This window comes from Pholis gunnellus, assembly GCF_910591455.1.
Source record: "Pholis gunnellus genome assembly, chromosome: 1".
In the NCBI taxonomy this organism is placed as follows: domain Eukaryota; kingdom Metazoa; phylum Chordata; class Actinopteri; order Perciformes; family Pholidae; genus Pholis; species Pholis gunnellus.
This window is the reverse complement of record NC_136528.1, coordinates 16,416,256-16,427,545: the sequence shown is the minus strand read 5'-3', so window position 1 is coordinate 16,427,545 and position 11,290 is coordinate 16,416,256. Positions and strand designations below refer to the sequence as shown.

Sequence of the window (11,290 nt, the reverse complement as noted above, 5' to 3'; positions counted from 1 at the left end):
TGATTTGAGTTATTTTTTACTGAAGGAGGAGCCGTTACTTTTCCTGTGAAGGACAAGGTGTTCAGAAGCCTTAACCACTACACCATCACCAGGTGTGGGAGCAGGATTAGTCAGCAAGAATAAATACACAAGTTTAGTATTACCAGAATAAAAAAAGCTCTGAAGTCTATAAAATGTTTATTAGACTGCATGTAAAAGAAGTCATTACAGTCCCAAACTGCAAATAAATTAAATGGCAAATACAACTCAAGTTTCAAAATTCACAATATTATATCTTTTTTTAACCATAATGTCATATTTTCAAGCGACTGCATGACATCAGAAATCAAGGAGTGAGGAAAGCTCTTCTTCCTCATGCCTCACTGTGCGGGACTAATATTAATGATCACAGACTCGGGTAAACTAACAAGAATGAGATATTTAATAGCTGAAAAGGAGAGATGTCCTCTTGAGTTCAATGACAGTGGTTAACACATCATCTCACATTGTAATGTCCAACTCAGAGGTAAAAGCACAACGGTTAATGTTTGTAAGCAGTCCCGAATTGCAAGAGTACAGACAGTTGCTGTAGGTCCAAAAAAAAAAGATGAGCGTGGGCACATTTGCAGGAGGAGAGGCAGAAGGCAGATGTGAGGCAGATTAGTCATCAGATAGGAAAGAGCATCTATATACAACAGATATGAGGGCAACTGACAGTAGGTGCTTGGTCATGAGAAACTTAAAAGGTGTAGACGGACGTATACAATCGGACAGACAGAAGAGAGGCAGCGGTGAAAGGCCAGAGAGTTAGCTAGGTACCTTTAAACTGAAGAGGTAGACTGGAAAAAACAAAAAACAACTGTGGGAAGGACAGAGAGCGAGCTACTGATGTGTGTGTTTGTTAGAAGGCAGAACCCATGTGTCAATTAAAATGTGTTTGATTTGGGTTACATTTTACAGAAGTTGAGATTGTTCAGAAATAAGCACCATTGTTTTTTTACTTAACTGATACGTGTGTGTGTGCAGGTACAGAGAAGGCTGAGGTTACAGGTGAGGTAGGTCAAGTGGGTCTTTCGGGAACAAAACACAAACTATAGAAAAACATTTACAATATACAGTGCACTTCCTGTAACATTTACTTAAATGTAAAAGGTCAGAGAATGCAGCAATTTGCAAATAGCAAACCTCTCTTTCTACAGTTTCACTGCCTATAGTCTGCACCTCTTTGGGTAAGTCTGAGTTCTATGTTTGAACAACAAAACAAGCAAACACAAGCAAAGAGCATGTACAGTAGCAGTTTCAGTACATATCAAGTACAGTGGTGAAAATGACATTTAAAAAAAAAAAAGCACTTACCAACCTTTCAGCCTTGTGTGTGTGTGTGTGTGTGAGAGACAAATTTCAGAATAGAAGCACTTTCATTTTTAAAGTGCACTCCAGTCTATACAGCCAGGAGGCTTGATTGGAGTGATCCATGTGTACCTGAATCAGCTAACTTTTGTCGGTATTCTAATTCTTTTTGATTCTATGACATAGATTAGCTGGCTGACAAGTGACCGTACACATGAGCTGATTCAATTGTCATCTTGCTTTTGTCCAAAGCTGCCTTCTCCATCTGTACAGCTGATGCCTCTATGCAGGTCAATGCTTACATGTTTTTGGGAGGCCAAAAAGCAGTTTGAGCTGAAATAAATTGAAGTGTGTGTCTAAGTGCACACACACACTATTCCAGCTCATTGCACCCGATCATGTCCGTATAATATCAGCGTCTCTCTCCCTCTGAAACAACACCTTTACATTCTGTGTTATACAAATAACTCAGCTCCCTCCATCCTACTTTCTCTGTTCACCACTGGAGGGGAGAATTGAAGTTTCTAACATATATTACCACTTGTGTCTCCATGTTTCACTAATTCTCACTCACACACACTCAGCAGCAGAAATACACTTTTCACAGTATAAAAATATTCACCAAACCACAGAGAGGTCCACGATTTCACATTAAGCCCATATTTATCGGTCTTTGATGCCACGCAAAGATAAACATCGTTAAGAGCTGCAGTCGAGAGCAAACAAATTTGGGAATAATCAAGTCTCAGTCGACTCAAATAAGTCAACTTTTATGTGAGACATTACCAAGAGATTGGGCAAATCAGTTAAGAGTGTTACAAAAGCAATACTCGGCAGTGTTCACACATTTAATGATATTCATGTAAGTCCTGCAAGATGGTGAAAGATCATGATTTGGAAATAACACCAACATAAGTGTTCTTGTCCATGAAGTATGATGACGTCTCCTTCCTAGTCTTTCAGTGTTTCCTGTCCAGGGCTAGCTCTATCCAGTCACAACCAGAATGATTGGTACCTGAATAATGTCAGCATCACTGATGTCACCAAACGTCTGAGGAGATTCTTGTTGGCTCAGCCTGTTTGAGTCAAGCATTCAAGAGTCATTTGCCGTGTAAATTAAAAAAGAATTCCGTAAACAAACTTTCGGCTTTTCAGTGAACCTATGAACTGAATCTATGAGAGTTCTGGCGAGTTCACTGACTGAAATGTGTTAGCCACACTGCTAACAAATGATCATTAAGGAAACAAACGCCCACAATCACCACCACAGGACTCACTGGTACATTTTCCACCTTCATAGAAGAAAACACGTTGACACTAAACAGACGGGTTTGTATCAGCAGAGGGCAAATCTTCCTTTAAAAAGGCGTCGACAACATCCTCTCAGGCACTGGTGCCTTCATTCTCAGCAGCTTGGCTGTCACATCCTGTTGTTCCGTGGGTGATGAGGGTTGTTGGTGCCTCCGATATGTTTCGCTGGCTGCTGTGCCTTGAGCCGTGCCTTGAGCCGTGCCTTGAGCCGTCTAACTGATGGAGGCTGCTGTGAGTGGAGAGCGGGTGGTCGAGACGTGGCATGCTGCCATGGAAGCTGCGTTCCTCTGTACCTCGATAAGCCATAGTATCACTCCTGAGAAAGGAGAGGTTGAGGAAGTCTTAGTTTCATCTAATTCACAACTTTTGACAGACAAAGAGGAAGTCAATGGATTTTTTTTTGCTCTACCTGTCGTCACGAATGCGGCGCAGGCTGCCGTGGTAGCTGGCCTTGCTGTGGACACTGCTGGCCTTACTCCTGGTGGACGTGGGGTTGGCGTGGTGGGTTCTGATTGGTTCATCAAGGTCGTCTATGACAGCCAAGTGGGTGGAAGAGGCGTGGGTAGATGTGCCCTAAAGGAGGATGACAGGTCAGATAGATATAGCAACTACTGGCATTACACTCTGGGACAGAGATTTATTTATTATCATTATTTATGATTTTTTTTAGGCATAAAAATTGTTTCTTTCTTTTTGATTTATTTTGTGACACTACTGACTGTCTCTTTGACCTATTTTATGATTACTATATACTGTGACGTTTTTATGACTTACTATACTTTGATATTTTTATACACTTACTATACTATGTTTCTTATGACACGGCATACTACACTATGACATTTTTTAATCAGATTTGTATTACATACTAGACATTTTTTTATGACTTACTGTAACCATTTTTACGGGATACTATATTTTGATAATTTTGAGTACAATTTTTATATTTTTTTGAAATACTATGCTGTGACATTTTATTATGGCATGACTTTTTTGACATACAAGACTGACATTTTGTAACTTTTTAATGGCATAGTATGTCATAGAAATGTCAGAGAAGTATATCAGAGTAGTATGTCATAAAAATGTAAGTTTCATAAAACAAAATAATTTCAAGAAAAAAGTAGTGAGAATGTAATAAAACCTTCATCGTATAATATGTAATAAAAATGTTATAAAAAATGTCTTATTAGAGCATTTTTTATGAAAATGTCCTAAAAATGTCATAGTAAGTAATGTCCTAAAAAAGTCATTAAATGGTCATATTCTAGTCTGACATGAAAATGTAATGAAAGTCAAAGAATAGTAGTTCATGACGTTGTGTTGTTCAAAATGTCTTGGTAGAGTTTGTCATAAAAATATCTTTAAAAATGTCAAAGCATAGTATTTCGGGCAGACATGTAGGATTCACAGGAGTTTGGTTTTGTGTTTTCCTGTTTCTTCTAACTAGTATTACAATGATTACTTTTGTTACTACTATATCACTGCCGTCTTTGCAGTCCTACCTGGGTGGATGTTCCTCTGGACTTCCTAACGATGGGGGTGTTGGGTTCACGCAGCAGAGATTGGGCAAAGTCTGGCTGCTCCTGCAGCACCTGGCGAGACTCGTTCACCCCACTACTGCGGAGAGGAGGGTGAGGGAGGGCAGGGGTGAAAGGTTTTAAGAATGGGAGACAAGAGGATGGTGGGGAATTAAGTAGTGTGTGTGTGCGCGTGTGTGTATGTGTTTGTCGCTCTTCTTACTCTTTGTGTCTGCGTCCATGCAGGAAGCTGGCCCATTCAAAACAGGTCTTCTTGCTGCCCACCCAGAACACAGAGGGGATCCCCACCACCAACATCATCAGATATTTAATTAGGAACAAAACCATGGCTGGTCGGCTGGTCTGCTCCACCTAAAGAGAAGAGAAATATTAAACATATAATACATACATAAATACAGCCTGAAATGTACAAGTGATAGAGAATATATATACAAATATTTCCTCAACGGTAACACTGTAAAGAAATATGAAATACTTAGGATGCCACTGGAACTACTTGCACATTACTAAAAGTATCCAGCAGTGACAAGTGTTTTTAGCCCTGTCAGTCAGTTTGAATGATGGAAAAGGGGGGTAAAACCCAGCTGTTCCAGCAGCTGAACTGCAGTTGGGATGTAAAGCTACCGCGGTCTTGAACTATACAGTATCTCCCACCAGAGGGCAGGAGTTTACAGCAGTTGTGTAGATTAAGAGGTAAGAACTACTAGGTTTTAAAACATAAACATTTTAGTCGTAGTATAGTGTACAGTATATTTAAATGAAATGTATACAGTAGTTCACCCCTAAGTCATGGTTTCATTTTTCTCAAAGATAAAACTTTACTGAGGAAACCATTAAACACAACAGCTGCAGTGTAAACACAAACTGCTGAGGTTAACAGGGTGATCTTTATGCAGCAAAAACAAGCATACAAATATCAAAGTCTGTTACAAACAAACAATTACAGAATAAATTACTATTCAGAAAGCATTTTAACACACATCTCCTTCAGACAACTCCATGAGGAAAAGAACCAGGGGCCAAAAGAATTGTTATGAATAAGCTCTAGTCTGTCTCGCCCAGGCTGAGATTAAATGTCTCAGATTTGGGTCCTAAAATAAAACAAGAAGCCCTGGGCCTCCAGTAAATTACTAACCATGCACAGACACAACAATGAAGTCACTTGAACTTGAACAATGGCCACAGAATCTTCAATTATCCAAAAACATGCAATTGTACCCTCGTACACACGCAGACATTTGCACACAAAACCCCCTAGGGTAAAGATCAAATAACACAGAGCAATATTGAAATTCCAGAGCTACAATAGGACGTAAAGGGGGTCTCTCTTCATAAGCTCTCACACAAACAGCTACAGACACGTGCATGCACACATACACTAACAAGTAACATAAGCACTTGCACCTGCCTCCACCCCCTCTCATAAAGTCTGTCAGTCACAAATTAGCTGACACATTTCTATTAGGAAACCACTGTAACAGCACTCAGCACAATGATGGAAACATAAACAAACGCACTCAGTATACGTTTTTATATCTTACAAGTCATTTGAGATACAAACAAAAAGCTTTTGTTGCCTTGTGAGTTGAGTGTGTTTTTTCTTTTTTTTTTGCATTGTGGACATTTTTGGGGTTATTAATTTAGCACCGGACAGTATAAAACACCACACTCCCACCGCTCTTCACAACCGCTACAAAGACATTATAGAGTACAGGCAACAGAGCATGACTGAGCAGGCCCTGAGAGAGAGAGAGACAGAAAGACAGCGAGCAGAGGTAAAGACTGACTGAGAGAAAGAATTAAGTGTGTGAGAACCGGCAGAGAGAGTGAAAGACAAAGAGGCAGAGAAACAGAGACGGCAGTTTGTGTGGCGTTGGTCTTGAGAGCTGTATTAGCTGAGCTACTGATGCATACTGCTCTCTGCTACCCCTCTCTCTCTCTCTCTTTCTCTCTCTCTCTCTCTCTCTCTATTTAAGGTGATGACTGGGATATCAGAGAGAAAGAAATAAAGTCAGACGGGGCAAGAACAGGAACCAGTCAGAGGATAAAACAGACAGTAAACAAATCCAGAGGTTATTCAAACTTATTTGAAATAGGAAAATAAGACAAAATTATTACACCAACAGTTCGTTGAGAGAATCCATCACAGTTACCTGGATTTCACCTTCTGTACTTACCGTATTTACCGTTTACTTACAATGTACCATCATATAAAGTGGTTTAGATGATCCATCTTACCTTGTTTACATCACGTCTCACTGTTCATGTTTTATTTTTCCTGTTGACTTTGATGTAATGATGTCTGTCTTGTTTCCAATTATCAGCAATGGCTTCACTGAGTACATTGTTGCCATAACTGATGAAAAAGTATAAAAAACTACAAAAATATGTTTAAAGTTACAAAAAAGTGGAATTATCCTTTAAGGGATTGTCCATTCTTGAGTATGTGTGTACTTAATGAGGAAGAAAAAACACACACTATCCTCCACAGTGGGTAACTGAGTACTTCACCCCTGCTAACTTTGACAGTGTGACAACACACACTGTGTGTGAGATCATGGGGAGTTTGCATGAGCTGTAATAGGAATACAGCTGGATATCCTGTCAAGACTGTGTCTGTGTATTTGTGTTCAATGTCCAGCTGAGATGACAGGCAGGTCCTAAGAAGCCATCTGTTTTCACTCAGAATAGCTCTGATGAGACATTTTCTTACTTTCCTCTCTCTTTACCTTGTATGGGCAGGGGATGTGATAGTGCTTGCAGTTCTCCTCCATCCACGTTGTCTCCCATATGTTCCGGTAGGTGTGTTCGTACAGGTAGCACCCAATCACAGTCAACAAGGGAGCCAGGTAGAGCACAGAGAACACTGCCATTCGGATCATGAACTTGACTAGTTTGGTTTGGTTCTCCTTCTCCAGAGGGATCTCCATGCGCACCCGATTCAGAGCCACAATCCCGACTAACAGGAGAGACACACCCACCTGAAGACGGAAAGGCAAGTTTGACTCAGTGACAGAAAACTAAAATGAGTGTTTGTTTTTCTTAAAGAGCTGGAGGACTGTCAACCATCCACACATTAACAAAACACTCTTGGTTAATTTCATCCACCCACCCATTAATCTGTTCACCCATCCTACTCATCCTCTCTTTCATCCACCCACCCACTCATTTATCTTCCGACTGTACTCACCGCCACGTTGAGGCAGAGCGGTGCCAGAACAAACCACCTCAGGGCGTCGATGTCATACAGCCCGATGAAACACACTCCACTGATCCCATCTCCTTCAATCTTGTTCAAGGCCAACAGGGTGACAGTCAGGGCCCCTGGGACCCCCCAGGCAACAGCATGGAAGAGGAGGGCTTTCTTCTCAATGGCCTCGCTGCCCCATTTAGGCACAGCGGCCAGGAACCAAGTGATTGTCAGTATGACCCACCATACGCTGCCGGCCATGGTGAAGAAATATAGGACCATGAAGAACAGGGTGCATACCTGAGGGAGAGAGAGAGAGAGAGAGAGAGTAGGAACGATAACTTGTAATCAATAATGTGTAAGAAGTCATCAACTCATTAAAAAGAGAATTTATGATCAATTAAACTCTGAAGTTAATCATCTAATAAACATCTTACTGGAGTTAATAAGACCTACATTTCAAGCTTTCACATGTTAAGAATGTTTCAAATTGCTACAGTATCTAAACAATAAATAAAACATTGTGGAAAGTTTATAATGTAAATGGATAATCAGTACATCATACACCAAACAGGCCGCGATATGTGTGATGTTATTGCGGCGACTCTCACCTTGTTGTGTGAGCCCTGTGTTATGGTTGGAGCTCTGAACTGGGAAGGGCTGACTGCATTGCACGCTACCCTGTCTTCCAACAGGAACCCCAGAAAGAAAACCAGTGACACCATGACGTAACACACAGCGTAGAAGATTATTGGCCGCTCAGGGTAACGAAACCTAACGAGGAGAAAAAAAGAAGAACAACACACTTTCTTTTAAAATCTATTTTACAAGTGATTCTTGTGCTTGCACTTAAATGTGTCCCAATCATTTTACACGTCATATTTCTGTTTTCTTCTTGATCCTTCTTGAGTATTGGAAGCGATCAGACTCAATAAATCATCCATTCAAACCTGGTAACATCGATGAGGAACGTCAGGAAGGTGAAGAGCGTTGCAGACAGACAGACGATGGAAACAACTCCTATGAAGTAGCGGATAAAAGTCAGCTCCTGCTTGTTGAAAAACATTGAGGGACACGGGGCAGAACAGTCCTTTTTGCCCATGAATGTGTAACCCAGGTCTGGATCAACCTTGAGCTCTCTGGGGCACCAGAAACCGTAATCTCTATGGACAGTCATGGGCGACTGGTCAGTAGGATCCGTGTCTGTCAGCAGGTCCTCTGGACGAGGATAGGGCTCATCACAATCCGGGAACCTGGAAAAGAATAATTCTGTTAGATCATGCAGCTCAATCTGCTATCAATTTAGCTGAGACCCTTTTTGATATAAATGGGGTGGACACAATATCAAAAACACTTATCAGAATAACTAAAAGTCAAGTCAACAGCACTGGAAACAACATTTTCCAAAACTACCGTATAGATGAGGAAACACCTTTAAAAAAAATCTCAACATTGAAACCTTCATGAAGGTAGGATTTATTGCAAGACTGTTATATTCGACTGAATTAGTTTCAGCCAGGTGTACCGAATAAACTGGCAATCGAGTGTAAAAACATACATCAATAAAGCTCAGAGAAAAGATATTTAAGACAGATACCAGGAAGATATTTTGAAAAAGGGAGAAAGGGAAGAAGATAAAGAGGAAGGGGGCTGCTGTATGGAGATACAGGAGAGGTGACAGCCAAAGAAAGTGAGAACAGTGACAAGGTGCTGAAGTTTACAGTTCGGTAGGCTTGATGTGGGTTTGCAGTTGACATGAGTTCAAAGAGAAGCAGCAAGCAAAGAAGCGGTGCAGATTTGTGGTATATGCAAAACACATATTGCAGGTTCAGTCTTGTGCAGCTACACAGTGTACGTATATTCAAAATGAAACAAACCGAATATTACCATCTGTATTATCTCAGATTCAACACCCTGTTTGTGATGACATTGTTTATATTTTCACATATAGGAGTTGATTTTAAAATGTAATACACATACACACCTGCTACATTCCATGTCATCTGGCCAAGTTAATCCAAATACCTCCATGAGTTTGTGGCACTCATCCTTGGCCTGCTGGCAGAGGGATCGACATGGCATGGACACCTGGCCGTACACAGTGCACACCGGAGCGTACAGAGCACACAGGAACATCCTCAGGTCAGCACTGCAAACTAGGTTCACAATGGGATGAAAAGGCTGCAGAAGAGAGAACATTATTTAGTTTTTAATTTATGTTTGAACCTGCCGCAAACACTCCAAGGTGTGACAGAAAGCATTGGCCAGTGCAAAATAGTGCATCATAGTCATACAATGGACTCAAAGCTCTCTTGCAAACATCCACACATCCTTTCAATGTTATATCCCAATATCAGCAGAAACCAGCTTGACAAGGTTGTTATCAAGTCTGTCACGCGTGTAGGAAAGAAGGTTAAAGTTAACTGCTATCCGTGACAAATACGAGAAGGTTCACATGTAACCTGAAATAGCCATCAAAGAGGAAGGAGGGAGTGCCAGAAGGAGGACAAATGTGTTCTAACTCCTCGGCTGCAACTTATACTACTTCTTGTCTGCCTCTTCACTGTTAAGCTATTGAATAAAAAGCACCCTTGGTGTTCTCTAACAACTACTGCTGACTTAGCAATACATTACAAAACATTACATTACAATACAGGCGCAATGGATCAATTGTCAGGGATCAGTTAAGCCGTGTTCGTAGTACAGAAACACTTCCTTTCTGTTGATAGCTGCTGGCTACTTCTGCTCATGCTGACAGGTGAATTATTCATCAAGTTTAAATTAAGAAATTAAACTAGGACATTAATCCTGAAAATGCAGAGTGTGACATTTTAAAATATGTACAGAGATTTGTGAATGTGTACACGGATTAAAAACTGTGTGAGCAGCTCTCAGTTCTCTCTTTCAAGTCACAGCCGTGTTTGTGAATTTCATACGTAAAGAGAACCACTACGTTTTAAAGAGGATAAGTACCAAGAGACAGAGACATTTAAAAATACTTTAATACATCCTTACTGTGTGCAATATGCACACCCAATATATTCAACATATCTTAGTGATGTGCTCATACATCAGCAACAGCCAGCAACATAATGTGCACAGTGCGCTTTTAGGGTTATGTGTGCAAAGTGACCTGCATCTAATGAGCTATTTAAAATTTCAAATCATCCAGCTTCACTAAAGCGGAGTATTGAATGCAGCTTTCACCGGAGAAATCAGAGCAGAACCATGACAGCGAAGAATGGAGACTAGAACAATGTGTGTGTGTGTAAAAAATATGTGTACATGGGACACAAAACAGTGCACTTACATTGATTGCTTGCCACAAAAGATACAATATATGCTTACAAACTGTATGAGCGCATTTGTGCAAATACCCATGCATCAGTGACTGCGTGCGTGTGTGTGTGTGTGTTATGCATGTTTCTGAGTGGAGCCTAGCCTTGTGAGTATGTTTTGATCGTTCTCAATTGCTGTGTTCTACATCTGCACATTGGAGAGATGTTCAACCAGTAAATGGGTGCAGTGGTGCATGAGCGGTGTGACATAGTTTTGAGTTTTGCACGGAAACACATATACGTATGCACACACACACGCGCACACACACTACTCTGCTCCATTCAATAATTCACACTTTTTACAACCCTTGTGTTTTTCTTAGCTTGTGGACACGCAAGCGTCACCGTGTAGTGACGGGAAGCGCATGAGCTTTGATCGTGGACTAAACCTCCTTCAGGATGCCCCGCAGTTGAACCACAATGTTTTGAATACACAATTGTGTTTGGCTATTAAAATATTGATCCGAATCAACACCAGGCGAGACAGACCTGGATAACCACTGTCATAGAGATGTAAATACAATTATATGTTTTAGCACTGAGGTCAGGATTGATGGTGTTGTACAGAACTACATTATATT

General features: G+C 40.8%; 1 protein-coding gene across 1 annotated transcript in view; it reads right to left on the bottom strand.

The window, feature by feature from the left end:
• Positions 1-311: 311 nt before the first annotated feature.
• LOC306696366 (frizzled-3-like) overlaps positions 312-11,290 on the bottom strand; it is a 28,752-nt gene continuing 17,773 nt past the window's right edge. Inside the window, exons 3-11 of the mRNA XM_079159961.1 lie at positions 9,356-9,552; positions 8,322-8,624; positions 7,983-8,145; positions 7,372-7,671; positions 6,911-7,162; positions 4,384-4,532; positions 4,146-4,260; positions 3,050-3,213; positions 312-2,956 (exon numbers count right to left, since the gene is read on the bottom strand). Of these exons, the coding sequence (XP_079016087.1) occupies positions 2,713-2,956; positions 3,050-3,213; positions 4,146-4,260; positions 4,384-4,532; positions 6,911-7,162; positions 7,372-7,671; positions 7,983-8,145; positions 8,322-8,624; positions 9,356-9,552 (1,887 nt within the window). The 3' untranslated portion in view covers positions 312-2,712. The remainder of the gene's footprint in view (positions 2,957-3,049; positions 3,214-4,145; positions 4,261-4,383; positions 4,533-6,910; positions 7,163-7,371; positions 7,672-7,982; positions 8,146-8,321; positions 8,625-9,355; positions 9,553-11,290) is intronic.